Raw genomic sequence first — 27375 nt, forward strand, 5'->3', positions numbered from 1 at the left:
TTGCAAGGTCCAGATGTAGAAGTGGGGAGAGTGGAGGGGAGAAGTGGAGGGAAGAGGAAGAGAGGAAATATAGACTGCGGAGAAAAAGAAGAAGTTTAACCTTTCGTATATGTTCTTTGGAGGGCTGTAACTTTTGCACCTTGATTATGTTTGTAAGGTATAGTATCAACCCTATAATTGCATATGAAAATTAACCCTTTCCCCCCATTTTTTTAAATAAAAATTTGGGAGTTCTTTAAATTATAAACCTCGTCGTTTATTTATTACCCAATTTTGTCCTTTGAAGGTGTCAATGTTTTATGGCGCAACAACCATTTTTGTTTCCTCGATTACGTTCAACAGTATCAACACGCATTTAAATGTGCCCTCTGGTCGTTGGAGAAATGGAAATGTCTTTTTTCCTCGGATTTTAGCCTTGGAGTTTAGAATACTTGTTTTCCAACTTTCAAATTCATGCTCTATGAACCAAAGTTTATAAATCTATAAGAAAAAAATCAAAAGTGAGCATTTCAGTTTTTGGATCAAACTTTTCAGTTACAAACATCGACCTTTTCGATAACTGTTTTCCACTTCCAAGTTTTCAATATCAGGGTTAAACATCAACTGAGGTTTTAATTTAATTGACTAGATCGGCATCGCAAACTTCTTCATTTTCACGTCAGACTTCGAGAAGCTTTACATTTCAGAAGATTGAGCTTTCAGTTTCTGACTTTAGTTATTGGGTTTCAAGTCAAGATTTAGGTTTCAAACCTCTGCCTTTTCGGTTCAAGTTTCAGTTTCTTTTTTTTAGATTTCCAGATTTCATGCTTTAAATTTTTAAGTTCTGTTTTTTACAAGCTTCCAATACTTTCAGATTTTGGAGCAAAACACTGACCGTGATGGTCGCCAAGCATCCACGTATCGACGTTCAAATTTCAGCAACGTTTTACAGCTCGATGTTGATTGTTTCGGTTTCCTACGTTATTGCAAATTACAATTGGGATAATGAAACTGGCCCACAGAAACCTAAATGGGAAGTAAAGTGGGGAAGTTTCAGAATTACCTCCTACACAACGCAATCAGGTACAAAAATTGAAAAGGGCACTGCGCCCAACGGATGAATCTAAACAAGTTCATAACACAGCCAGGGGATTAATTTACTAGAAGGAAGACGAGGTAATAGCCACCAATTGTTGCCTTTTTCTAGTTGCACTTCTGATCTTTTTAATCAAATTCAAAAATTTAAAGATAGAATCAGCCTCAATCGGTTTCGTTTAGCAAAATCAAAAACGGGATATTTATAGCCCCATTTATGCAGTCAAGGGAAGTGGTAATAAATTGAACACACGACGCGAGCATCTTCTAATTAAGCGATCATGCGAAACGTGCCAAAATTATTTCGGACCATGGCGTGTCAAACAAATGACTTGAAGCACATAAATAAATTCTATTTACAAAGCCCCCCAATAAAAGACAAGGAAATTCTTAAGTTAATTAACATCAATTACATCCATCTGTAACGTTCGTGTTGGGTGCAGACCAGATGTTCATTTTTCGCCCTCTCTACAGTTAGGGGTTATGAATTACCACCCGCCCCGAGCCCACATTGACGAACTGTACAGTTGTAAATTTTTAGTTGTAGTTGTCGAATGCACGTAAAATGATTTCGAATGACGGAAACGGGGGATGTAGGCGTCGCGTTTCGTTATTCAATCGAAAGCTCGCACACGTCGAGTTTTCCGCGATGGTAAAAAGTACCGATGCAAAAACGATGACGGCGGAGAAAAGGAGAAAGTTGCTCCTAATGGCATATAAAGGAAGTGATTTGTTTTATATCGGCGAGGGCGGCGATCGAACCCCTAGAAAATGTGATACGAGAAACCTAGAAGACTGACACGGTGCAATATAGTTATAAAATGTATATTTGTGACTAGAACGTATAAAATGTTGACAGTTTCTGACTAGATTAGCACTTAAAATCTACGAAATGACTAGAAGTGAATTAAACTATCTCGACTAAAATGCTAGTTTCGGTTGTCCATAAAGCGCGCCTTCAGCTGACGCACGATGGGGTGAGTGGACGGAACACCTTCGGCCGACAAAAAGCTCAACGTCTCCATGGCACATGCGGCGTATCCTGCGGCTTCCGGATTACGATCCTCGTCCCGTTGTAAATCGGCCTGCAGTTCGCAGACCTTCTGCAGGCATTCCTTCAGGAGCTCGGTCAAGCGGGCGTCGTTCAGTCCCGCAACCTGAAAACGTCATAAACTGTCAATATTCTCTCATTGTAAGCGAATGCAATAAAGCATCTTTATTATTTTTAACGTTTTTATGCATTAAATTCGAAATTAAATTGGTGTTACTAATTAGCGGGCCATGACTGAATTAATTCATTTACATACGTTTCAATGTATCATGAGTAATTCACTTAATTAAAGTATCTACTGATTTATTAATTAAAAAATCGAAGTTGTGAGGATAGTGCTACTGGCCCTTTAAAATTTGCTAGGAAAAAAACGTTTTCATGCACATTCTGTATAAAGCTTTCCAAGACCATACACTAGGTAATCAACATAAATTACCCTTGTCCATATTTAAATTATGAATAGTAACAATAACCGAAAATGATCCACCAAGAAGTATCAAGATTCTCCAACGAACCTTTCAAGAGCCATCAAGAATAGTTTGCGACACTTTGAGACTTCAAATGAACTTAAAAAAATTTATTATCCCTCAAAGCCCCCTGGGACCTCTTAAATATCTTTAATTTCCCCTAAAAACCTTTCAGAGGTTTTATTGGCCGTTGAGAGGGTTTCGGACAAGGAATAAGCTTTCAATGGTTTGGATAGCTTTTATGTGGCAAGTAGAGCTTTCAATAGGAATTTAAAACCTTTTAAATAACCTTTGCGGGCTTAATGGTACTTGATTCAAAATATTCGCTTTTACGAGGGCATTTAAAGGTCATTAAAAAAAATTAAGGTCGTCGACAGTTTCTAAACGCTTCCAAAAACGTGTAAGACCTTTTTTTAGGTTTTAAAAAGCCTTTATGTGAGTAAATTGCCTTTATCAACGTTTAATTTAAGATATAACCGGAAAAGATCGAGGGTTTTCTTTCATTTGATTTGAATTACCGTAATTAAATGCTAGAGGATCACTTGAAAAGGGTCCCAAAGAGAAGGGTTTCGTGGATATTTCACGATATCCTTGCATTCTTCAAATTCTTCCAATTTTTCAGGTCTACATGGTGCTCCATATCTATCCACTTTCTCAGATCTATCAAATTCTACTTCCTTTTTTTGTCTTTCATCGTTTCTTCCACGTCTTAAATATTCTCGAAATGTTTGCTTGTTCTACGAATTCCGTCTATTTCTTTCGAGCGCTTCGTACCCTTCGAGTTGTTAAATTCTTCTCGTATGTTTCTAAAACGTTCCAATTTTGCAGCTTCTTGGATATCCGGATTGTTCGGTCCATCCGCATTATTTAAAATTTTAAAGTCTTTCTAGTCCTTTCACGTCCCTAAATTCTTCATTTTCTTCACATTCTTCCGATTATCCATATTTTTCAATTTTTTTACGTTCACAAGGTTATTTAGAATTGAGCACTCGACATTTCTACGGACTACATACATTTATTCTTGCACTTCGGATTTTTCATATTTTTCCCATTTAAATCGTCTTATATACCTTCTTCTGCTTCCTCAGAACGTTTCAATTCGTCAGATCCTTCACATTCTACAGTTTCTTTGAATCTTTTTTTATTCTTTAAAGTTTCTTCTAGTTTTTTAAGACAAAAAATGTGCAATCATTTGCAATGCTAGGATTCTTCCATTTCGCCAAATTCTTAAAGGTTTATATTTGTTTTAACGGTCCACAGGAGCCTTTACGGGCCTCTAAAAGTCTCTAAAAGCCTTTTGTGATCGCAAACACCTTTCAAGACTATCAAAAGGATTTTTCAAGAGACAGGAGTCCTCTACCCTTCTTAAAATTAATTTTTGAGAGCCTAAAGGGTATGTAAACATTTTTTACAGTCTGAAGAGCCTTCAAAAAAGTTTAAGTAGGTAGTTCTTAATATTTGGAACACTTAAAAGGTCCCCAAAGGTTTTCAAAAGCCTCCAAGGGCTTCTTTGGTTTAGTTTTCAAGAGTTTACTTTAATGGTCTTTGTTTTAATATTAACACTAAAGAGCTAGCCATGACTAAATTAAGTCATTTTCATGCGGATCTTTCCTATGGTGTATAAGATTTTTTTATAAAGAAGGGCAGAGAAAATTTTTGCTGCTTGCGATAGCAGGTTTACAAGGGCGCATGTCCGCTCGCTTGCTCGATGGCTGTATGTCCATCGATTTACAAGAGAACGGATGGACCACTTATGATGAAATTTTACAGGTGGATTGTTTCTCAAATTTGTGGATTGGGGTTTATGAATTGGCAACGTAGGCCAAAAAATCAGGAAGACAAAGTATAACTGATTATCAAATTCATAGGTCTGGGAAAGCTCTCGGTAAAATGAAAAAAACGGAAAATAAATTAAAAGGACTTCTGGTTTTCTAATCGGGGTCTGTAATCTGGTTCTGGTTTCTCGTCGGTAAAAGATGAAGCAATTAAATTAAGTTCTGGTTTATGGTTGGTTTAAGAGCTAGAAGAATTCTCTCTGGAAATCTTGACAATTATTGGGACAAGGAAAAGCACAAACAGGTGGGAGATTGAGAAGGGATTTAATTTCAAATGACGATAACAAGCGGCATCTATCTGTGGAATTTTATAACACATATACTACATATGATTTCTAAATAAAATTGTTACGTTAGCACTTTTATATTTTTTTACAAAGAAATGTAATTTTAAAAATCCGAAGACTGGACTGATATAAAAAGGACCAGACGCATTTGAAGAATTAAAAAAATTAGATGAATCGGAATAATTGTGGGTAATGAAAAACTAAAGAATACTAAGCATACGAAGAATCAAGGTATAATAAAATATTTAACAACGAATTAAGTCAAACAAAAGGAAGAATTCAAGAAACATGCAAGATTTTTAAAAATCTGATAGATCTGAACAAATTGAAGGATCTGATAGAAGACGAGTTAGAAGGTCGCTTAAGTTTGGCCAACATGGAGAGTTCTAACAACTGGGAGGAACTGAAAAATGATCATGTTAATTTCGTCAATTTGACATATGTTTAAAATCTGAAAAAAGATTTTAAAAATTCCTTATTGAACTTAATTATTGGAAAGGTTCAAAACATCGGAAAAATCAGAATCGGAAAAGTTCGTCGTCTGTGGCTAAAGAATTCCATTACTTTTTTTAACTGTATGGAGTGTGAAAATTCGTACGAATCCAAAGAACCTGATGAATCTCAAGAATAAACGGTTTTTAACATCCTTTATACGCTTTAATAGTGTTTTTATTTAAGAGCACTTAAGAGCTTTTATAGTTTTATAAAGCTTTTATGGATTTCTAAAAATTTTTAAGAGCTTTTACAGCTGTGAAGATTTTGCAAGAGTTTTCTAAAACTGGTATAGTCCTTAGAAGTCTGTCCCGTCTGTAAAAGTCCACCCTTTAACACCTTTTGCAGGTTTTTGAGAGCTTTTTCTAAACATTTTTAGCAACTTAAAGACCCTTCAAAAATATTTCATTAAACTTTTACGAGTTGACCTTTTAAAGAGTCTCCAAAGGTTTTCGAAAGTCTCCTTTATAGACATTTAATCTTTAAAAAGACCCTTAAAGAGTTTTTATTAGTCTTATTTTCCTATTTATAAACGTATCATTACACATTAAATTCTTTCGTGCGATAATTCAGGTTGACGTTGTCATACAGCTTTTCCTTTTATTGTTCTGACCTACTTTTTCAGTCTTCATCCCGAAGGATGCATAGCATATTATTCTCTCTCAAGCACTTCACTTATTATTATGCCATTTACTGCAACGCTCGCGCTAAAATTCACACGTGTAGGATTTTATGTATACAAATAAGGGCGCAAGTTGCACCCCTAACAATCCAATAGCCCAATAATTCGCAACAAAAAAAACCTTTTGTGGTATCATAACGTGGGTCGCAACTAGACTCTCGCATTAGCTTCGGTCAGTTCACTACGATAAAAACTTCCCACGTTGAAAATATGTGCTTCCCGGTCTCTTGCGGGAGGATTAAGGGTTTTTTGTAAAAATATCCGGCACATTCATTATTTCCACCGTTTTATTTCTGTTAGTTTTATGGAGTGTGCGATGTAGCGGAAAGGATTTCCTCCAACTACCTACGTTTTCCAGATTTCAGTCTTTTTCGTATAATTTTCGCTATATGCTCACGCCGACAAGACAGGCTTACATCATCTAGAAAAAGTGTGATGAAGAGACTTTTACGCTTCAGTTAATTTTCGTCTAAACATACTGTGTGTTCACATAGAAAATTATTATCACCAGTCATTAGTGCATATTTAGGGTCTTAAGCAAATAATCGAATTAAAAAAATCATAAAATCCTTTTCATATTTTTACGGAATTTCTGTAGGTATCCATATTTAGAGACTTCAGAGAACCTTCGGATGTTTTTCAAATTCACAAAAGATCGCGAAAGAAGCTTCGATGGCTCTTCCTCGAGGAACTCCCCAGACTCTCCGGTTTTTTTTTGTTGTTTCAAAACATTTTTAGTCATTTATGAGAGATTCGTTATTGGGGAATCTCTAGACGACAAATTTTTCGATATCTTCGAAATTGTTAGATGTCCTTCAAACATTCTTGGAAATGCTGGTGTGTTTTTCAAGAGTTGTCTAAAGATTCACCCATGAAATCACCACGAATCTCTCATAAATCACTAAATGTAACTGCGATGGTTACCCGTTGATGGATCCTCCCTCCAAGTCATTTACAATCAATTTTTGTCATCATCCTTCTCGAGGCTTCTGCTTTATGAGGAGTTCCTGAAAGACCTCTTGGTGACCTCTGAGCAACTGAAATCTATTTTTTTTCCTGTTTAATTGTCCAAATAATCTTGAGAACCTTTAACAATCTCAGGAATATTTAAGTAATCTGTGAAGTATCTTTAAAGATCTGGGAAATCTGGGAAAATACACTATACAGACACATATTTGTTCTCATTTATATAGATATGGTTTTGGTGATCTTTTTGAGGGTACTCAAATAACCAAATAACAATAATTTGTGTAGTGCAAGCATGCCACCCTTTGCAATGAATAACCCAAGTGCTGGAGAATTTAAGAAATATACGTAATTTTCAAAAAGACGATTTTGTTATTTATATAGGGTTGCTATTGGTTTCGGTTTCTATAAAGGTAATCAAATGAAAAAATAAAAATAGTTCGTGCGCTGCAAGGATGTCACTCCCCGCAGTGGATGAAACACCCCCGGTAACCTTCTCCCGAATTATTCGCCCTAGAAAGATTCATGCTGGGAGGTTTCGAACCTCATCTTTTAACTCATCTTTTTGTAACGTAAAAACGATTTAGATCCCTATTTGGGACCAAGTCACTCATAACGTCATTCTGGTTCCCCCTCGATACCCCCGAAACGGTTTTGCGCGATTTTTAATATCTTCTTTAATTTGTAAAATATGGCCGACTGCAAGTTTTCAAATTGACACCCCGTATATTTCGGTAGTTTAAGAACATAATAGTGCCATCGTGGCGTACCCGGACGGAAATGGATGAAATATCTAAATCTGAGGGTGAAAAAGATTACTGCAGTTTATTTTGAAATAAACTCTTTTCAAAATCAACAATTAAAAATGTTTGTTTATATGCAATTGGAATTTTTTTATACTTGAAGTGGTAAAATCTGCCTCTCGTTCTTTTGCATCGTCTAATATTCCCTTGTGAACGAATTAAATGAGATTTAGGCACCGTGCCAAGGAGCTACACCAGCGTTAATCCCAAACTAATTAATTTGCGACAGCTAACATGAACACGATATGATAAATGTCGAGATTTTGTTGTTTTATACACGAAAATGAATAAATTTCAATCATCAAATAAAAGAACCCCAAACGTTAATAAATTTGATTACGTTTTTACTGCCTTTGTATACATATGTTTCAGTAAATGTGTCCACTTTCTCAATGTAAACAAGGATAATTGATCGTTTGGCAAAGTTTTGGCCGCGTTACAATAAAATCGTGGGGGAACGTGCAATTTGGATACGGAAACGTTACGCTGAGCATGTAATTTGCAAGGCATCTACATCTCCACTTTATTGCACACTAAACTTAGACTCAATAAAGTAGTTATTTATTGCCTTCCATTAAGACTTTTTTATTTTATTTATTGGTGACTGTAATTAGATTTTTTTAAATTTTATTACTAATTAGTAGCTGTAGACGCTTGTACTTTCATTAAAAATTAATAATTCCTCAGCAACTCTTTATATACAGAATAGTCTTGGTAACCGAATTTGTTTCAGGGTCCGAAAACGAATCAGGGCTTCTTACTGTCAGATTTATTGTCTTAAACCAGGAAAGCACTCAATGCGAAGGAGAAGAGGGCGTGGTTGAGTAACCTGCTAATGAGCAACCTATAGAGGAAGGAGGCTCACACTTCCAACAAATCCAGCTGCAAAGAAGTTGCTGAGAGGCATGCCATATCTATGTTTTTTTTACAATAAACGGTTAACTACCCTTATATAAAATTGACAAGTAAATTAACTGAAAATGCCAGCAACTTGATAGGTAATTCTTTTAAAATTATGAGGTGGTTTTGAAGAATGTAAAATCAGAAATAATGTTTAGTATTAAATGACCATTATTAACACTTATTTGAACTTATTTCCATCTGTTATAGGAATCAATTTGTAGTGCTATATATGTATTGACAATAAGGGGTAGTTTAAAATCCCAAAAAATTAGCGTTTATTGCCAAAGGGTCAATTTTGAGGTAAAGGGTAAGTTGCAATTATATATTGTAACGGAAATGCTCCAGACGTGACGTCGCCTTTGGCGCTCTGGACTTTTCTAGGCGTGCGATAGTGGGAATGTTTGCGACGTATCTGGTAATTACGCGAGTGTTCTGGACTTACATTGCTTGCGTGTATAAGTGGTTGCGGACCGAACATCGCGGGGAGTTTTACTACCGAACGAGATCGAGTACGGATAAAGCATTGAGCGCGAAAATCTGATATAAATTGCTAGGTGTGTGATATAAATAGTCGATATAAATTGTACAGTTTTTATAGTGTTTTAGTTTTGTTTAATAAATATTGATATAAATCGAACCCGAATTTAGAAATCACGTTACAATATATAGATATGTAAAAAAATTGGTTTGCAGACGAGACCAAAATTAGCATTTTGTTCCCATAGCAACCGAGGGTCACAAATGTTCCCTTTTACAGCTGTCAACGCAAGAGTTCCATAGTTCGTGTTTTCATTCCCCGCAACCATAATATACACAAAGAAGTATAGTCACCCTGTATACGGAAAGACAGAAATGTGTGATGATACTTTTAACCACTAAGATGAAATTAATTTTAACTTAAAATTAAAAAAAGGACGGGAATTTCATGTTTCAGATCATTACAAGCTCCCCTTATTTTAAGCCTCCATAGGCGAAATAAACATTAAATTTCCACATTCTAAAATCTGATAACTAGCATGAATTTTTGAACACATTGCATAAATTTTTGGAACAGTGGTGGAATTTCAATAGTATTTTTTTCACTTCTGATTATTAGCTTCCCTAATTATTTTAGAGACAAAGTCTATTTAGGTTTTTTGTAGAGAAGAAAATTACGAATCCATGCATACTATAGTTTTTAATTTTTTTAAATCTGAAACCAAGAAATTGGACAACTTAAAAACTTTTAAGAAAATCAGTGGTGCCAGGATCAAACAAAGAGATTTCATAATTCCATGGCATTACCGATTTTATAAACGCCACCGATTATCATTTTTAAAATTTTACTGTTTCTGAATTTATAAAATAGGAAACAATAGTATTCTCTATTTTTCTAAAAAGACTTTATTTCTAAAATAATTGAGGGAGAGCCAATAATAGGAAATTAAAAAATTACTTTTGAAATTCCTATGGTACGTTCGTCAAGTCACCGCCCCGTATACAAATTGCTCTGTGTCGTTTGCTTTACAAAAAGGACTTTGTTTCGTAACGTTAAAAATTTCGAAAAAACTCCTAAATCTAAAAACTATTTGGCCTCTTGTAACAAATTTATTCCATATTTTAGGAAAAGAAAAACGGATTTGATTAACTAACGAAGTGCGTGTCAATCTCTGGTAGAACAAGATACGAAGAATCGCATCGATTTTCAGTAGCGGATTTTTTGCCACTTAGCTCGCATTCGGAAATCAGACTTTTAATCCGGCTGATATTCAATAGCACTGATCCTTGAACTCGTAGAAATCGATTGGCGAAGGTTTGACATCGCTGCCTCTTTTCGTTCTCCAGTTAATCGAGGAACAGACGAACGGACAGATCACAGAAGGGCAATTAAACATCCAATACAACCGATCCTCGAGATAGTTTTTAGCCTGTAACTTTTTGGATTGACAGTATACGTAGCTGAGTAACAATAGTAGCTTTTCTTATATCCTTAAAAAGGAGCGATCCATGCTACACACCAAATATTTTGATTTCTTTATTTGATTACCCTTAACTGGGACACCCTCCCTGTGGGAAGATCATATTGTAGTTTATAATTATAATAAAAAGGTTCGGAAGAACTCGAAATTATTCACGTGAATTTATACAGGGTGTTTCGAAATTCGCGCACACGGACTGTGGGATGGTGTGGAGGAACTTTTTCTTCAGTTTTTGTCGTATAACACCATCCCATAGTCCGTGTGCGCGAATTTCTAAACACCCTGTATAACATGCCGCCCTTCGAAATGCGACCTCCAGAAGCATTTGATGGAGGAAGGTGGCGGTTGTGTCGGGATGGATGGCGGAGTTGACTTCGAGCTCCTACTATTCTGGCTAGGAGCCAATCTGGTTCCAGTAGTCCTAGGGCAATACAACCACGTTTGCTGAGAGGCTAAGTAAGAAAAAGTGTTTTTCCGAGAAATTTTGGTGCAGTCGATTTTTGGTAAAAAAGGAAGGTTATACACTGCCTTTTTTTGAGGCCCGAAAAAAAATTGTCTCAGATCGACCCGGAAAAAAAATTTTCTTATAGAATGTGGCCTGTAGAATCCATAATTTCAAACAGTTCCAAGATTGGGCTACTAGTTCAAAAGTTACAGCCTTTTGAATTTTCTTTCGAAATTGGTATAACTTTTGATTGAGAAGTCTGATCGAAAAAGTACGAATTGTTTTGGATTCTACGCACCAAAATTAATAAGAAACAGTGTTTTCCCGAGAAATCTTGGGACAGTCAATTTTTGGTAAAAAAGGAAGGTTATACACTGCCTTTTTTTGAGCCACGAAAAAAAAATTGTCTCAGATCGACTCGAAAAAAAAATTTTCTTATAGAATGTGGGCTGTAAAATCCATAATTTCAAACAGTTCCAGGATTCGGCTACTAGTTCAAAAGTTACAGCCCTTTGAATTTTCTTTCGAAATTTTGGTTTCTAGTCTATAACTTTTGATTGAGAAGTTTGATCTAAAAAGTACGAATTGTTTTGGATCCTACGCAGCAAAATTAATAAGAAGAAGTGTTTTCCCGAGAAATTTTGGTGCAGTCAATTTTTGGTAAAAAAGGAAGGTAACCTGCCTTTTTTTGAGCCACGAAAAAAAAATTGGCTCAGATCGACCCGGAAAAAAATTTTTCTTATAGAATGTGGCCTGTAGAATCCATAATTTCAAACAGTTCCAAGATTGGGCTACTATTTCAAAAGTTACAGCTCTTTGAATTTTCTTTCGAAATTGGTTTCTAGTCTATAACTTTTGATTGAGAAGTCTGATCGAAAAAGTACGAATTGTTTGGGATTCTACGCACCAAAATTAATAAGAAAAAGTGTTTTCCCGAGAAATTTTGGTGCAGTCGATTTTTGGTAAAAAAGGAAGGTTATACACTGCCTTTTTTTGAGCTCCGAAAAAAAAATTGTCTCAGATCGACCCGGAAAAAAATTTTTCTTATAGAATGTGGCCTGTAGAATCCATAATTTGAAACAGTTCCAAGATTGGGCTACTAGTTCAAAAGTTACAGCCATTTGAATTTTTTTTCGAAATTGGTTTCTAGTCTATAACTTTTGATTGAGAAGTCTGATCGAAAAAGTACGAATTGTTTTGGATTCTACGCACCAAAATTAATAAGAAAAGGTGTTTTCCCGAGAAATCTTGGGGCAGTCGATTTTTGGTAAAAAAAAAGGAAGGTTATAACCTGCCTTTTTTTGAGCCACGAAAAAAAAATTGTCTCAGATCGACCCGGAAAAAAAATTTTCTTATAGAATGTGGCCTGTAGAATCCATAATTTCAAACAGTTCCAGGTTTCGGCTACTAGTTCAAAAGTTACAGCCCTTTGAATGTTTTATTCGAAATTGGTTTCTCTGCTAGATCAATTAATAATAAATAATAATCAATTAATATCACCCCCCCTCCTCCCCCATACAAAAATCCTGTTCACAAATTAGGGATTTCTTTAAAGGAAAATCTATTGATCCTGAAAAAGGCTTTTTTAAAGGATTGAGATTAATTTGTCTCAACTCTGCAATCTCTTCAGTAGGGACAACGTTTAAAAGTACTTTTTCTAGCTATTTAACTCTGAATGCGAGATAGTGTAGGTAAAGGTAAAATAAATTGTTTTAAAGAGCTCCCTTTAAAATGATCGAAAGCTACTGTTTTGACTGATTTTAAGTTCCAAAGTATTTTTCTTGTAAATAAATTCTCTATTATTTTGCACTGTGCGCATACAACTATTTTAATTTATTTTTAAAAAGCCTAACAACACCCCGAAATCACCAAATCCAATTTTTCAGGATCAACCTAGGAAAGAATGGAGTGCACCTCTATCAAAGCACAATTGAAGTACAATTGGATGTAATAAAAATCCACTTGTTTCGATGACCGTGGAGGGTCAACTGAAGATGAATTTTAAATCGTGAAAGGTATATGTAATGAAAAACCAATAATTTGTACTTTTCACGATGAGTATAGGTAGAAAATTGGGTGCTTAACAAACGTGTCATGCTCGCATCGGAATGGAATTTAAATTATTCACTTACCCTCGACCGTTTATTCCTCCGCTCGTTCTGTTTGGGGCACTTCATTTTAATAAGTAACGCAAAACATGAATTTGTTAATCCAACGCACCACGTGAGTGAAGTTTTACGGACTAAACGTGCGGAACGAAGCAGGCCAAAATTTCAAGTGCAAGAAGTTTCAAGAACGTCACCACGTGAATTCCTCCCTGGGACTTTTACTAATGGATCGAATAAGGACAAGGCTACGGCATGTGGCTGAATTGAAAAAAAAAAGATACGCTGTTCCTCATTTCTTGTCGATATTAAATGTGTTTGCCGCTCCCCTTCATTTAAATAAGCAGCTGTTTACAGGCAGCTGTTGTTGGTGCCGCTGCAGCATTATTTTACGTTCACCTGAGGAGTACGAGCGGGAGATTGAGTGGTTTATTATGCGTTTGTGCGTTAATTTTAAAGCTAAATTGATTAGCAACAAATATGCGAGATCGCTGCGAACGAAGAATAATAAAATTGAGCTAATAACTCCGACGTTGAAATTTAGCGACGCCTCCGTTAATTGATCATTAGGAACACTGTGTAGTAAGGGGATGCAGATGGCTTATAAGGGAAATATCCGATTTCTGTTGGTTTTATTCGAACGAATTCAGCTTCGGTAATCAAATAATTTCAAATGCATGGAAACTGTAAAGTAACCTCACAGAATATGTGTGTTCCACTTACATAATTGCCTTCTAGGACTTCAAGGGATTGTACCAGTAACCAATTTAATTGGATATTCATATCTCGTTTCAGTTAGGAAAGTTGAGAATGTGCGTTTCGAATTAAAAAAAACACCTCTAATTTTTTTCTACTTTTCCGAAAGGAGAGAACAGGTATTCGCGCGTCGTAATAATTAAAAAATTTGCAATTTTAAACCGAAATCCTGAATAAAATAAAATAATTTCTCTAATTAAGGGGTTCGTAAATTTGACCCCCCCCCCCCCAACCTAGAGATTGACAGTCGTATTTTTTTAAAATTAATGCGCTCATTATGCGCTCACATGCACCACCGGTAAAACTCTTGCGCCATTATCGTTTTATAGAAATCCAAAAATACATTTAGGAGGAGCCAAGTGTACGTATCCCCCTCCCTCCAGTACGTATTTTGTGCTGCTACCTTGACTACCTGATAGAAACATTTGGTTATGCTTTCAATTGCGCCATGACAAATTTTCAAAAAGTGTAGGGATGGGGGGCAACTTAACGTTTTTTAAAGTTACTTTTTTTAACATTTTTTCATACGAAATTGTACTCCTAGGTATGCGCTAAAATGCGCCGTAAAAGATATCTTTGCGCCATTTTTGTTTTTTTGGTTATCCTTAAATATATCTGGGAGGGGTCAAGTGAACGGAACCCTCCCTAACTCATTTTGCTGCTGGTATTTGTGCCACTCGGGGGGGGGGGGGGGGGACATTTTTGTCATGTAGAAAATACAAATAAAATATATTGTACCCTTATTTCTTCACAAACTACTCTTTTTTTTAATTTTCTGTTATTATTGCTCTTAATATTTATCCACTACAAGGGGTCGTGCTCATGGTCCTTGCAGCTCAATATTTTTATTTTTTTGGATGATTCCCTTTAATGGGACTACCAGCAACCGTATGTAAATGAAAAATGAATTTTACCTTTATATGTTAGCGAATTATTTATAATTTCTATTATTAGCACCTATCCTCTGCAAAGGATGGCATTATGCTGGTCATTCTGTAATGATTCCTGTTGAGGACCCAGCACAAGAGAGGGATAATAAATAAATAAAATAAATAAAATCCCAGTCAACTTATTTGTGATCATCGTGAACGCCCTACAAATCGCTGCCCGGTCCATATGGTTCAATGCGGAGCCGTACAAACGAAAAAGATACATAAATCGTTTAAAAATCAGCCTACAATTTTAACAATGTTATTGCGGTGAGATTTTACACAAACCCAGGGTCCTGTCACGGTCGCCAAATATTGAAAATAAACTTCCGAGAGTTCTAGGCCTCTACTTTACTTAATAACGATATTAATTAGGATGATAAAATTTTATTATTCAAAATATTATATATATATCGTATACAACAGTATCTTAGGCGTAAGCAAAATGTTTAATATTAATCTAGAAACTCGCACTCATTAATTTTTAACATGAATTAATGTTGTGCTCATTTTGAAATTGTGCTTCTGAATTGAAACTTTTCAGAATTCAGCCATTTACTGAAAAATTAATGAGTATTGAATACAACAATCCAGAGGTTTTGTAATCGAACACCTGGAAGTAGTTGGATTGTAAAAGTTTGACGCCATTGGGGAAGTGTCTCTGTGTTTCTAAAAAGTTCTCTTAAAATCATTCCTTGGTGTACTCTGCAACTGAATTTGCGGCGTTTATTTGAAACACACTGTATGAGACTCAAATGGTTGATATGTGAGAAACTTTTCTTTAAAAGATTGGCCTCGCATATCTTTTAAATGATAACAGCAACATTAAAATCTGACTATTATTCCAGAAATGTTCATCCGAATTTTGAATTTTGGGTTTCAGACTTTAGCCTAAACCCTTTTTCGATACACGGAGTCGCCCATAAACCCCTATCATGCATCTAGAACTTACCTTAAGTCAACTTACAACGAAAAATGACCTACCTTGTCAGAAATCTGTAGATCTTATAGAAAGGCTCTTGAAATACATGTTTTTCAAAAGCGTGTGCCCTTCTAATCTAACATTAAATAAGTACATTACTAAAATATAATTCAATTCATGTCATTTACAAAAGGAACAATTATGTAAGCGTCTTCCATTCCAGTCGTTTCATTAACCGACTCGCTCAACCCTTCCATCCAGGTTAACGGTAACCGGGGAATGTTTCTTGAAATACCTCAATAATATTTCAGTGTCATTAAATGGTAATTGTGTGATATTCCGCCCTTTGACCGCAAAGACTTTGTGCCTATCTGCACCGTCAATCATCAGTTGCGTGGTTACGATTTGGTAGATGGCGCTGTAATCAATATTCTGCCACGTTTGACCGTCGACAAGTACCTTTAGCTCCACAACCCTTTGGCCGGTTGGCTTGGTCATGTTGAACTTGTACCTAATTCCGGAGGTGTGCACAAACTCGGAGCCGGTGGTTTCTCCATTGCTCCTCACGCCAATCTCCAACGTTTTCCATATGTGCAAACCGGTCAGTTGTACGCTGTAAACGTTTCCCGCGAACGGAAAGGCGTTGAGAAGATCTAGCAGGGTGATGCTGCCATTTTTCTTTGGGATTATGTCGTGGTACAAAGACTTCGCGCCGATCATTGCATACGCGTTGCTTCCATAGGAAGAGTCGAAAGCGTCCGTGACCAAGTTTGCTAAAGTGCATTCCTCGTAGCGACACTTCTTTATCTCACCCCCTAGAACTGATGTACTGTACCCCACGATTTTGCTTGCAGCGGCATCTATTTCTTTGCGAAACCGGTCTAGTAGAGCTATCGCAGCTGGATCTTGAGGAATGTGGGCGTCGAGCAACTGGGGATAGCCAGAGTATTCAACTATGCGGCCATCATCATCGATGGTAACGTTCAGGCGTCCCAGATACTTTGTGTACGCATACGCTTGTACAACCGGAACCTTTTTCCCACCAGGCTGCGTCACAATGGTCGGGTAACTACCGGCGCACTGTTCAATATCTGGACGTATGCCATTGCACAAAAGCGTATTGGTATGACCGCCAATGACCAGATCGACCAAAGGCACCTCCCTGGCGATTCGCTTATCCATCTCAAAACCCGAATGTCCCAGCGCTATGATCGTCTTTATCCCCCCTTCGGCTAGCCGTCGACTTTCGGCCGTAACCGCCGGAATCTCGTCGAGGAACTTAATCTTCCCGACAAACCCCATGTCCGCGCTGGTCGTCGTGACGTAACCGATTACGCCGATTGACCTTCCGTCCACGTTGAAAATCCACGACTTCTGCAGATCGAAGTACTGCAGCTCCGGCTCTTCGGAGAAGTCCACGTTGCACGCTAGCATCGGAAACCTGATCGCCTTTAGGTAGGGCGAGAGGCCTGATGGTTTATACCCGAACTCGTGGTTGCCGAAACACTGCAAAATATACCGCTTTATTAACTGGGGGGATGACCAAGCGTGATAGTCCCAGGCATGCTTGCGGGTGATTTATGGGTTCCCGAGGGAGTTAAACCCGTTTGCTGGTTGGCTTTGCAAGGTGAAATTAAGCTGATTGGAAGGTGTCGGTGTCTAATGCTTGGAGTTAATTGGCCCTATTAATTAAAAGTAAAACACCCGATACCCACATGGACTTTTATTAACCCTTCAGAAATGTGTTGAAGGTTCTTGAACATTTCTCAGATACTCTATGGAAGTTCTAGAGGAATTTTTAGAAATTTCCTCAAATGATTACAAACTATAATTTTGAATGATTACACGGAAGTGGTGTTTGGGTTTTGTTGTCTTCTGAGACACTCACTATCTATGTTTCTTGTGGTCAGATCTTGATGGTTATAAATTTTTTGAATTGCGCCGGTCAAAATGCATTAGGGTTCGGCTCCTGTTGATAGATCTGCCGCAACCTCTGTCTTTGCTAAATTTTTAAGGCAACGTAATGGTCTTGGCATTTCAAACTCCTTGAATTGTTGGCTCTATCTTTGTTTCTTGTAGTCAAATCTGGACGGTTATACCTTTTTTGAATTCTGAAGGTCAAAATGCATTAGGAATCGGCCCCTGTTGATAGATCTGCCGCAACCTCTGTCTTTGCTAAATTTTAAAGGTAACGTAATGGTCTTAGCATTTCATACTTCTTGAATTGATCGCTCTATCTTTGTTTCTTGTAGTCAAATCTGGACGGTTATACATTTTTTGAATTCTGAAGGTCAAAATGCATTGGGTATCGGCCCCTGTTGCAACATCTGCCGCAACTTCTGTCGTTGCTAAATTTTTAAGGCAACGTAATGGTCTTAGCATTTCATACTCCTTGAATTGATGGCGCCATCTTTGTTTCTTGTAGTCAAATCTGGACTGTTATACATTTTTTTTTAATTTTGAAGGTCAAAATGCATTAGGAATCGGCCCTTGTTGATAGATCTGCCGCAACCTCTGTCTTTGCTAAATTTTTAAGGCAACGTAAAGGTCTTGGCATTTCAAACTCCTTGAATTGATGGCTTTATCTTTGTTTCTTGTAGTCAAATCTGGACGGTTATAGGTACATTTTTTGAATTCTGTAGGTCAAAATGCATTAGGAATCATCTCATGTTGGTAGATCTGTCGCAACCTCTGTCTTTGCTAAATTTTTAAGGCAACGTAAAGGTCTTAGCATTTCATACTCCTTGAACTGATGGCTCTATCTTTGTTTCTTGTAGTGAAATCAGGACGGTTATACATTTTTTGAATTCTGAAGGTCAAAATGCATTAGGAATCGTCTCATGTTGGTAGATCTGCCGCAACCTCTGTCTTTGCTAAATTTTTAAGGCAACGTAATGGTCTTGGCATTTCAAACTCCTTGAATTGTTGGCTCTATCTTTGTTTCTTGTAGTCAAATCTGGACGGTTATACCTTTTTTGAATTCTGAAGGTCAAAATGCATTAGGAATCGGCCCCTGTTGATAGATCTGCCGCAACCTCTGTCTTTGCTAAATTTTAAAGGTAACGTAATGGTCTTAGCATTTCATACTTCTTGAATTGATCGCTCTATCTTTGTTTCTTGTAGTCAAATCTGGACGGTTATACATTTTTTGAATTCTGAAGGTCAAAATGCATTGGGTATCGGCCCCTGTTGCAACATCTGCCGCAACTTCTGTCGTTGCTAAATTTTTAAGGCAACGTAATGGTCTTAGCATTTCATACTCCTTGAATTGATGGCTCTATCTTTGATTCTTGTAGTGAAATCTGGACTGTTATACATTTTTTTTTAATTTTGAAGGTCAAAATGCATTAGGAATCGGCCCTTGTTGATAGATCTGCCGCAACCTCTGTCTTTGCTAAATTTTTAAGGCAACGTAAAGGTCTTGGCATTTCAAACTCCTTGAATTGATGGCTTTATCTTTGTTTCTTGTAGTCAAATCTGGACGGTTATAGGTACATTTTTTGAATTCTGTAGGTCAAAATGCATTAGGAATCATCTCATGTTGGTAGATCTGTCGCAACCTCTGTCTTTGCTAAATTTTTAAGGCAACGTAAAGGTCTTAGCATTTCATACTCCTTGAACTGATGGCTCTATCTTTGTTTCTTGTAGTGAAATCAGGACGGTTATACATTTTTTGAATTCTGAAGGTCAAAATGCATTAGGAATCGTCTCATGTTGGTGGATCTGCCGCAACCTCTGTCTTTGCTAAATTTTTAAGGCAACGTAATGGTCTCAGTATTTCATACTTCTTGAATTGATAGCTCTATCTTTGTTTCTTGTAGTGAAATCAGGACGGTTATACATTTTTTGAATCTGAAGGTCAAAATGCATTAGGAATCGTCTCATGTTGGTAGATCTGCCGCAACCTCTGTCTTTGCTAAATTTTTAAGGCAACGTAATGGTCTTAGTATTTCATACTTCTTGAATTGATAGCTCTATCTTTGTTTCTTGTAGTCAAATCAGGACGGTTATACATTTTTTGAATTCTGAAGGTCAAAATGCATTAGGAATCGTCTCATGTTGGTAGATCTGTCGCAACCTCTGTCTTTGCTAAATTTTTAAGGCAACATAATGGTCTTAGCATTTCATACTCCTTGAATGATGGCTCTATCTTTGATTCTTGTAGTCAAATCTGGACGGTTATACATTTTTTGAATTCTGAAGGTCAAAATGCATTAGGAATCGTCTCATGTTGGTGGATCTGCCGCAACCTCTGTCTTTGCTAAATTTTTAAGGCAACGTAATGGTCTTAGTATTTCATACTTCTTGAATTGATAGCTCTATCTTTGTTTCTTGTAGTCAAATCAGGACGGTTATACATTTTTTGAATTCTGAAGGTCAAAATGCATTAGGAATCGTCTCATGTTGGTAGATCTGCCGCAACCTCTGTCTTTGCTAAATTTTTAAGGCAACGTAATGGTCTTAGTATTTCATACTTCTTGAATTGATAGCTCTATCTTTGTTTCTTGTAGTCAAATCAGGACGGTTATACATTTTTTGAAATCTGAAGGTCAAAATGCATTAGGAATCGTCTCATGTTGGTAGATCTGTCGCAACCTCTGTCTTTGCTAAATTTTTAAGGCAACGTAATGGTCTTAGCATTTCATACTCCTTGAATTGATGGCTCTATCTTTGATTCTTGTAGTCAAATCTGGACGGTTATACATTTTTTGAATTCTGAAGGTCAAAATGCATTAGGAATCGTCTCATGTTGGTGGATCTGCCGCAACCTCTGTCTTTGCTAAATTTTTAAGGCAACGTAATGGTCTTAGTATTTCATACTTCTTGAATTGATAGCTCTATCTTTGTTTCTTGTAGTCAAATCAGGACGGTTATACATTTTTTGAAATCTGAAGGTCAAAATGCATTAGGAATCGTCTCATGTTGGTGGATCTGCCGCAACCTCTGTCTTTGCTAAATTTTTAAGGCAACGTAATGGTCTTAGTATTTCATACTTCTTGAATTGATAGCTCTATCTTTGTTTCTTGTAGTCAAATCAGGACGGTTATACATTTTTTGAATTCTGAAGGTCAAAATGCATTAGGAATCGTCTCATGTTGGTAGATCTGCCGCAACCTCTGTCTTTGCTAAATTTTTAAGGCAACGTAATGGTCTTAGCATTTCATACTCCTTGAATTGATGGCTCTATCTTTGTTTCTTGTAGTCAAATCAGGACGGTTATACATTTTTTGAATTCTGAAGGTCAAAATGCATTAGGAATCGTCTCATGTTGGTAGATCTGCCGCAACCTCTGTCTTTGCTAAATTTTTAAGGCAACGTAATGGTCTTAGCATTTCATACTCCTTGAATTGATGGCTCTATCTTTGTTTCTTGTAGTCAAATCTGGACGGTTATACATTTTTTGAATTCTGAAGGTCAAAATGCATTAGGAATCGTCTCATGTTGGTAGATCTGCCGCAACCTCTGTCTTTGCTAAATTTTTAAGGCAACGTAATGGTCTTAGCATTTCATACTCCTTGAATTGATGGCTCTATCTTTGATTCTTGTAGTGAAATCAGGACGGTTATACATTTTTTGAATTCTGAAGGTCAAAATGCATTAGGAATCGTCTCATGTTGGTGGATCTGCCGCAACCTCTGTCTTTGCTAAATTTTTAAGGCAACGTAATGGTCTTAGTATTTCATACTTCTTGAATTGATAGCTCTATCTTTGTTTCTTGTAGTCAAATCAGGACGGTTATACATTTTTTGAAATCTGAAGGTCAAAATGCATTAGGAATCGTCTCATGTTGGTAGATCTGCCGCAACCTCTGTCTTTGCTAAATTTTTAAGGCAACGTAATGGTCTTAGTATTTCATACTTCTTGAATTGATAGCTCTATCTTTGTTTCTTGTAGTCAAATCAGGACGGTTATACATTTTTTGAATTCTGAAGGTCAAAATGGATTAGGAATCGTCTCATGTTGGTGGATCTTCCGCAACCTCTGTCTTTGCTAAATTTTTAAAGCAACGTAATGGTCTTAGCATTTCATACTCCTTGAATTGATGGCTCTATCTTTGTTTGTTGTAGTCAAATCAGGACGGTTATAAATTTTTTGAAATCTGAAGGTCAAAATGCATTAGGAATCGTCTCATGTTGGTAGATCTGTCGCAACCTCTGTCTTTGCTAAATTTTTAAGGCAACATAATGGTCTTAGCATTTCATACTCCTTGAACTGATGGCTCTATCTTTGTTTCTTGTAGTCAAATCAGGACGGTTATACATTTTTTGAATTCTGAAGGTCAAAATGCATTAGGAATCAGCCCCTGTTGGTATATCTGCGCCGTAACCTCTGTCTTTGCTCAATTTTAAAGGTAACGTAATAGTCTTAGCGTCACATACTCTTTGAATTGATGGCCCTATCTTTGTATCATGTGGTCAAATCTTAATGATGATTATTTTTGAATTCTGCACGCCAATATTTATTGGAAATCGTGTCCTATTGGTAACAACTTCTGCCTTGGCTGAATTTTAAAGGCACTACGTTGCCTTCGTGTTACATTATCTTTGAATTGATGGTTCTATCTTTGTTTCTTGAGACCATATCTTGTGGTTATACATTTTTTGAATTCTGCAGGGCAAATTTGATTGGGAGTCGTCTCCTGTTGGTAGATCTTTGAATAATCCATCAGTAACCCGAGAAATAAAATTAGTGCACCAGTTAAGAGTTGGCATGTTGCCTTCTCTTCCTTAACTGCAGCCTTCAAAGAAGATGTTAACAGGGAACAGTTAGTACAGCTAGTTAGTAATTTAATGGAACAACTTTTTAATGCGTTTAGGTTAAGTAACATTGGATTTGTGCTAAACCACCCACCACAGCGACGCGATGGAAAGTATCAACAGAGCGGCGCTTGGTATCCGAGCGTCAGCGAAACTTTTGCCTTCCCTAGCGATGCGTTCCTCTTCTCCTATAAAGATCGTAGGGCTTTTCTTGATGTACCAACGTAGGATTTCAAATTCGTTTAGTTTTTCCACGGTCTTGTTGTACCCCTTCTCCTTCAGAATGGTGTGTCCGTCCCCTCCGTTAGCAATGAACTCTCTGGTTATAATCCTGTACGCCTTAGTCCGACTGATGGGGGAATAAGTGGGAACGCTGCAAGCGGCACAGCGAGCTTTCGCCTGAGTAATCCTCGATCCGACTGGTTTTGTCAAGTCGAAACTGTACCGAATTCCAGACACCTGCAGAAACTCGCCATAGCTCGTCTCCCCATCGCTTCGGACGCCCAGCTCCAACGTGTTGAGTAAGTCAGCGCCGCTTAAGGTCATGGAATAGACAAGGTCGTTGTAAGGGAAGGCGGAAAGTAAATCACCCCCACGAATGGTATCGTTGACAGGCTCGATATTGTTGCGAATGGCGCCGGCGTTGTATATTCCAATGGGCGCATCCGTCCAATACCTACCAGCGTAATGCTCAACGTGATACGCTACGAAAGCGTCCGTGACCAAATTGCCCAGGTTGCATTCTTTTCGTCTGCAACTCTCGGGGGTGCCGTCCAAAAACACTTTGGCGCGTCCCAAAATTTCTTCTTCCAACTTACGAACATCCGGTCGATACTTTTCTAGCAAATCTAGCGCGTCTTGCTCCTGCTGAACTGTCGAGCTGAGAAGCTGCGGCTGGCCACTGTAACCCACTACGTCTCCATTCTCGTCGAACTCCACGTTTAAACGACCAATGTACTTGGTGAAAGAATACGGCTGCACCACCAGCACCTGTTTTCCCGATCTTTGCTTGACGATCGTCGGATACGGCCCTTCCGGAACCTCCAAGTCGGGCTGCGCTCCGTTCCAAAGGAACGTGTCAGTGTGACCTCCTACCACCACGTCAACTAAAGGCACTTCTTTCGCGATCGCCAGGTCCTTCTTAAATCCGGAGTGACCCAGAGCTATGATTACGTTCACTCCCTCGCGCTGCAACCGCTGGCTCTCCTCCCTGATCGCAACGGCCTCGTCAATAAAAATCACATCCTCGGTATCGGCCAGCTCTTTGGATTCGGGCAGCAGGTAGCCTATCACCCCGATCTTGCGACCCGAAATTTCAAGGACGTGCGATTTCGTTATATTCGTCGCTCGCAGCTCGGGTTCCTTGGAAAAGTCGAGGTTCGCCGCGACTATTGGAAAATTAACGGCGTGCAAGAAGGGAAGTAGTCCGGGTACGCCGTAGTCAAATTCGTGATTTCCAAGTGACTATAAAGAAAAAGTCTGGGTTGAGATTTTGGTCACTATTTTACTCCCAACAGTCTGTTAGAGAGGAAGTGTGAGAAAGGTTTAGCAGAGAAAAGTTAGATAGATACAGTGGGTTAACATACGATCCTGACCACTGAGTTAAAAATGTCAGGAGAACATAATAACAGAAAAAGGTCTCGACATTAATTTTACACCGCTCTCTTCTCCAGCTAATAATTTATAATGCAGAATGTTACAAGAGAAAAGTGTCACTGTTACTCTTATGCAGGAATGCAAGAAAAGATTTTGATACCTGAAGGATATAATGCTAGAAGTGACTTGCAAATTGGTTTTACATATTTTTGCGATCTGTAACAAAGTTTTAAATGAGATTTTCAAACCAGTACCACAAAAAGTATCTCACACCTTACTTTTCTATGATCCTGATAAAAAATAACAGAAGGTGATACCTGAAGAAATTGTTTCTATGAGCTTCATAAAAGATATTTGGATCAGGAACTAACAGTAGGTAACAGAAAAACGTTATACTAGAAAAGTGTGTCCCAATTAATTTGACACGGTCTTAAGTTTCTGCTATCTCGATCCAACAATTTATAGAATGTTCTATCAGGAGAACATGATATGGGAAGAAAGTGTCTCTCACTTTTTTTGCACACCTTTTACCCAAATTCAACAATTTTTCAAATCAAATTTGGTAGCAAGGAAACATGATAATGATTCAGAGAAAAAGTAACTATTAAGGATGTGCCACTTTACACCTCAAGAAGGTTTTTGTTATCCTAGTCCAAATATCTTTTAAATAGAATTTTGTATCAGGAAACACATCTTTTGCTTGATATTATATCCGTCAAACAATTTATAATAGAACGATGTGTTATCAGGAGAACATAATATTTTTCACTATTTAAAGTTCATAATATGCTTTTTCAATACATTTTCACCAGAAAAGCATAGTTTTGCAACTTCTTGCGTTTCTGTTGTCCTGATTCAACAAATTTAAAAAAAACATATATTTCCGTACGGTATGCACTAACATAACTATTCCTATCGAGCTGGATAATTCACAAAAATCTAATTTTGAAAATCCCATTTACAAATCTGTTAGTAACGGCGATTTTCATATATTAATCGCCGCTTCGAATCGAAATCGAAATCGAATCGCCATCGCTAATGCAAGGCCAAGGATGTAATACCACAAAAAATGCCCCCCAACTAATTTTACACCTTGTGGTCCTGATAGGAAATTAGCAAAAGAAAACTCTATAACGAAACAGTCCCAGAAAATTACCTCATAATTAATTCTACCTCTTTTCGTGTTCCTGATACAAGATTTTTTAAAAGAAAATATTTAATCTAGGTGTAATAATTACATGGATTTCTGATATTCTGGTTCGTTTTCCAAAAGAGAACTTTGTACCAGGAGAACATAATACCATACCAGGTTTCGCAATTAATTTTACACGTTTTCCGATTGCCTTATCCCGATCCAATAATTTTTAAACGAATATTTTGTATTAGGAGACCATAATATCGAACAAAATGTGTCCCAAATAATTTTACACTTTATTGCGTAAGTGTTACCGTGATTTAATAATTTTTGGTTTTATATTTTTCGTTATTAGTACATTATACCGAGAAAAAAAACGATTTTGTTTAATTGTCTTTATTTTATAGTGGGCGAAGTGTTAGCTAATTAGCTACTCTGGCAATTAATTTTACATTTTCTTTCTCCCATTGTGATTAACCGGTTATTCGAATAACCGAAAATCCGCATAACCGATTGATCATTTTAAGAGGTTGCCAGCATTGCTATCTCGGCGATAAGACGTTAACCATGGTGTGATGGAAGAATGTGTGCGACTTCTGTTAGATCGTTTTTGTTTTAGTCAAATCCCTCCACCCCCTAAACCCTAACTTACCTTTTCTCTGTCGTTTTCCTGTAACATTTTGAACAAATTGAACACTTCTATATATTTAGATAATAAATAAGTTAACAATTCAAAGTTCAAACTAAAATCAGGTACAAAGTAGCAAAGATACAAATTGCGCTCCCAAGGGAACTGGCAGTACTTGTGGAACCTACAACCAAAACCACACGACCTTCCTCCTGCGGATAAATTGGGCTCGTTTTCTCGAAAAACCGAATAATAGCCTCCCAGTTGCTTGCCGCTTCCAAGGTCTTGTTTCGCCCCTTGTCTCTCAATACCGTATGGCCGTCACCCCCTTTAGTCAAAAATGCAGTTGTAACTATCCTGTAGGTTGAGTTGGGTGAGATGTTGCCAAACGTGGGTACCTTGCAAGAACCGCACCGGATTTTTACGTCGGAAACCCGCGAGCCCACCTGCTTTCCCAAGTCGTACTTGTAGAACAGGCCGGATCCGTGAATGATTTCCCCGCTTGATGCATCCCCCTTTCCCCTTACTCCAATCTCCAAAGTGTCGATTAGTTCCGTTCCGGTCAGGTACATGGAATATAGTGGTTCCTCAAGGGGTATGGCGCCGTATATATCTGATTTGCTCACGGACCCCTCTCGTTTCCTTCTGATTCCCTTTCGGATAGTGCCCGCGTTTATCAAAGCGATTGGCGCATCCGTCCAGTACTCACCCTGATACGAGGACACGTGATTGTGAATTAAGGCATCCGTCACGAAATTGGCAAAGTTGCACTCGTGTAGCCTGCACTGTGTCACGCTCCCACTTAAATCCGCCACGCTTCTCCCGACAATTTCGGTTCTAAGAGCGTCAACCGCGGGCCGATATCTCTCCAAAAGATCCAAAGCTGATGGATCTTGGGGCACGGTCCGATTCATCAGCTGAGGTTCCCCACCATACGCTACTAAATCTCCCTCTGGGTCAAATTCGAGGTGCAGCCGCCCCATGTACTTAGTGTATGCGAACGCTTGTACCACAGGCACCTGTTTACCACTATCTTGTTCGACTATGGTAGGGTAAGGCCCGCCAACTTCTTCCAAGTCGGGCTGCGGCCCATTCCACAAAAAAGTGTTTGTGTGCCCTCCGACCACCACATCAACTAGAGGCACCTCGCGAGCCACCTTTTGATCAACTTCATAACCGGAATGCCCCAAAGCCATTATGATCTTCACCCCCTCCTTACTCAACCGTTCGCTCTCCTCCCGAACGCTATCGATCTCGTTGTAGAAGATCACATTCTCCGGACTGGATTGGTCCGCAGTCTCGGGGGTCAAATATCCGATTACGCCGATTTTTACCCCCGATACGAGCAGCACGTGCGACCTTGTAACGTTTATCGCGAGTAGTTGGGGCTCGTTTTCGAAATTCAAATTGGCGGCGACTATTGGAAAATTAACGGCGTTTAAAAATGGCACTAAACCCGCCACGCCGTAGTCGAAATCGTGATTTCCGAACGCCTGAAAGAGATCGTTACATGAAAAAATTGCCGGCCAACGAGCTTTAAGCCTGGGAACTCAAGCAACGGGGAGCGGTTTTTCGTTTAGCTC

At 37.9% G+C, this 27375-nt stretch overlaps 2 protein-coding genes across 4 annotated transcripts in view; both read right to left on the reverse strand.

Moving 5' to 3' along the window:
* Window positions 1-1892: 1892 nt before the first annotated feature.
* LOC116177639 lies at window positions 1893-13277 on the reverse strand. The gene is made up of 2 exons (XM_031496655.1): window positions 13096-13277; window positions 1893-2231 (listed from the first exon to the last, which is right to left on the reverse strand). The coding sequence occupies exons 1-2, from the start codon at window positions 13138-13140 to the stop codon at window positions 2004-2006; spliced, it is 273 nt and encodes a 90-aa protein (XP_031352515.1). The 5' UTR covers window positions 13141-13277; the 3' UTR covers window positions 1893-2003.
* Window positions 13278-15782: 2505 nt separating this feature from the next.
* The window catches only part of LOC116178811 (protein 5NUC-like), a 31967-nt gene continuing 20374 nt past the window's right edge, over window positions 15783-27375 (reverse strand). The window contains exons 3-4 of one of the 3 annotated variants that reach the window (XM_031498430.1): window positions 22528-23897; window positions 16982-17181 (exon numbers count right to left, since the gene is read on the reverse strand). In XM_031498430.1, the coding sequence (XP_031354290.1) occupies window positions 17127-17181; window positions 22528-23897 (1425 nt within the window). In that variant the 3' untranslated portion in view covers window positions 16982-17126. Of the gene's footprint in view, window positions 17182-22527; window positions 23898-25887; window positions 27286-27375 lie in introns of those variants that run through there. The other 2 variants (XM_031498433.1, XM_031498432.1) reach the window with 2 other exon arrangements.

This window comes from Photinus pyralis, unplaced genomic scaffold (genome assembly GCF_008802855.1).
Source record: "Photinus pyralis isolate 1611_PpyrPB1 unplaced genomic scaffold, Ppyr1.3 Ppyr1.4_LG8, whole genome shotgun sequence".
NCBI classification, from domain to species: domain Eukaryota; kingdom Metazoa; phylum Arthropoda; class Insecta; order Coleoptera; family Lampyridae; genus Photinus; species Photinus pyralis.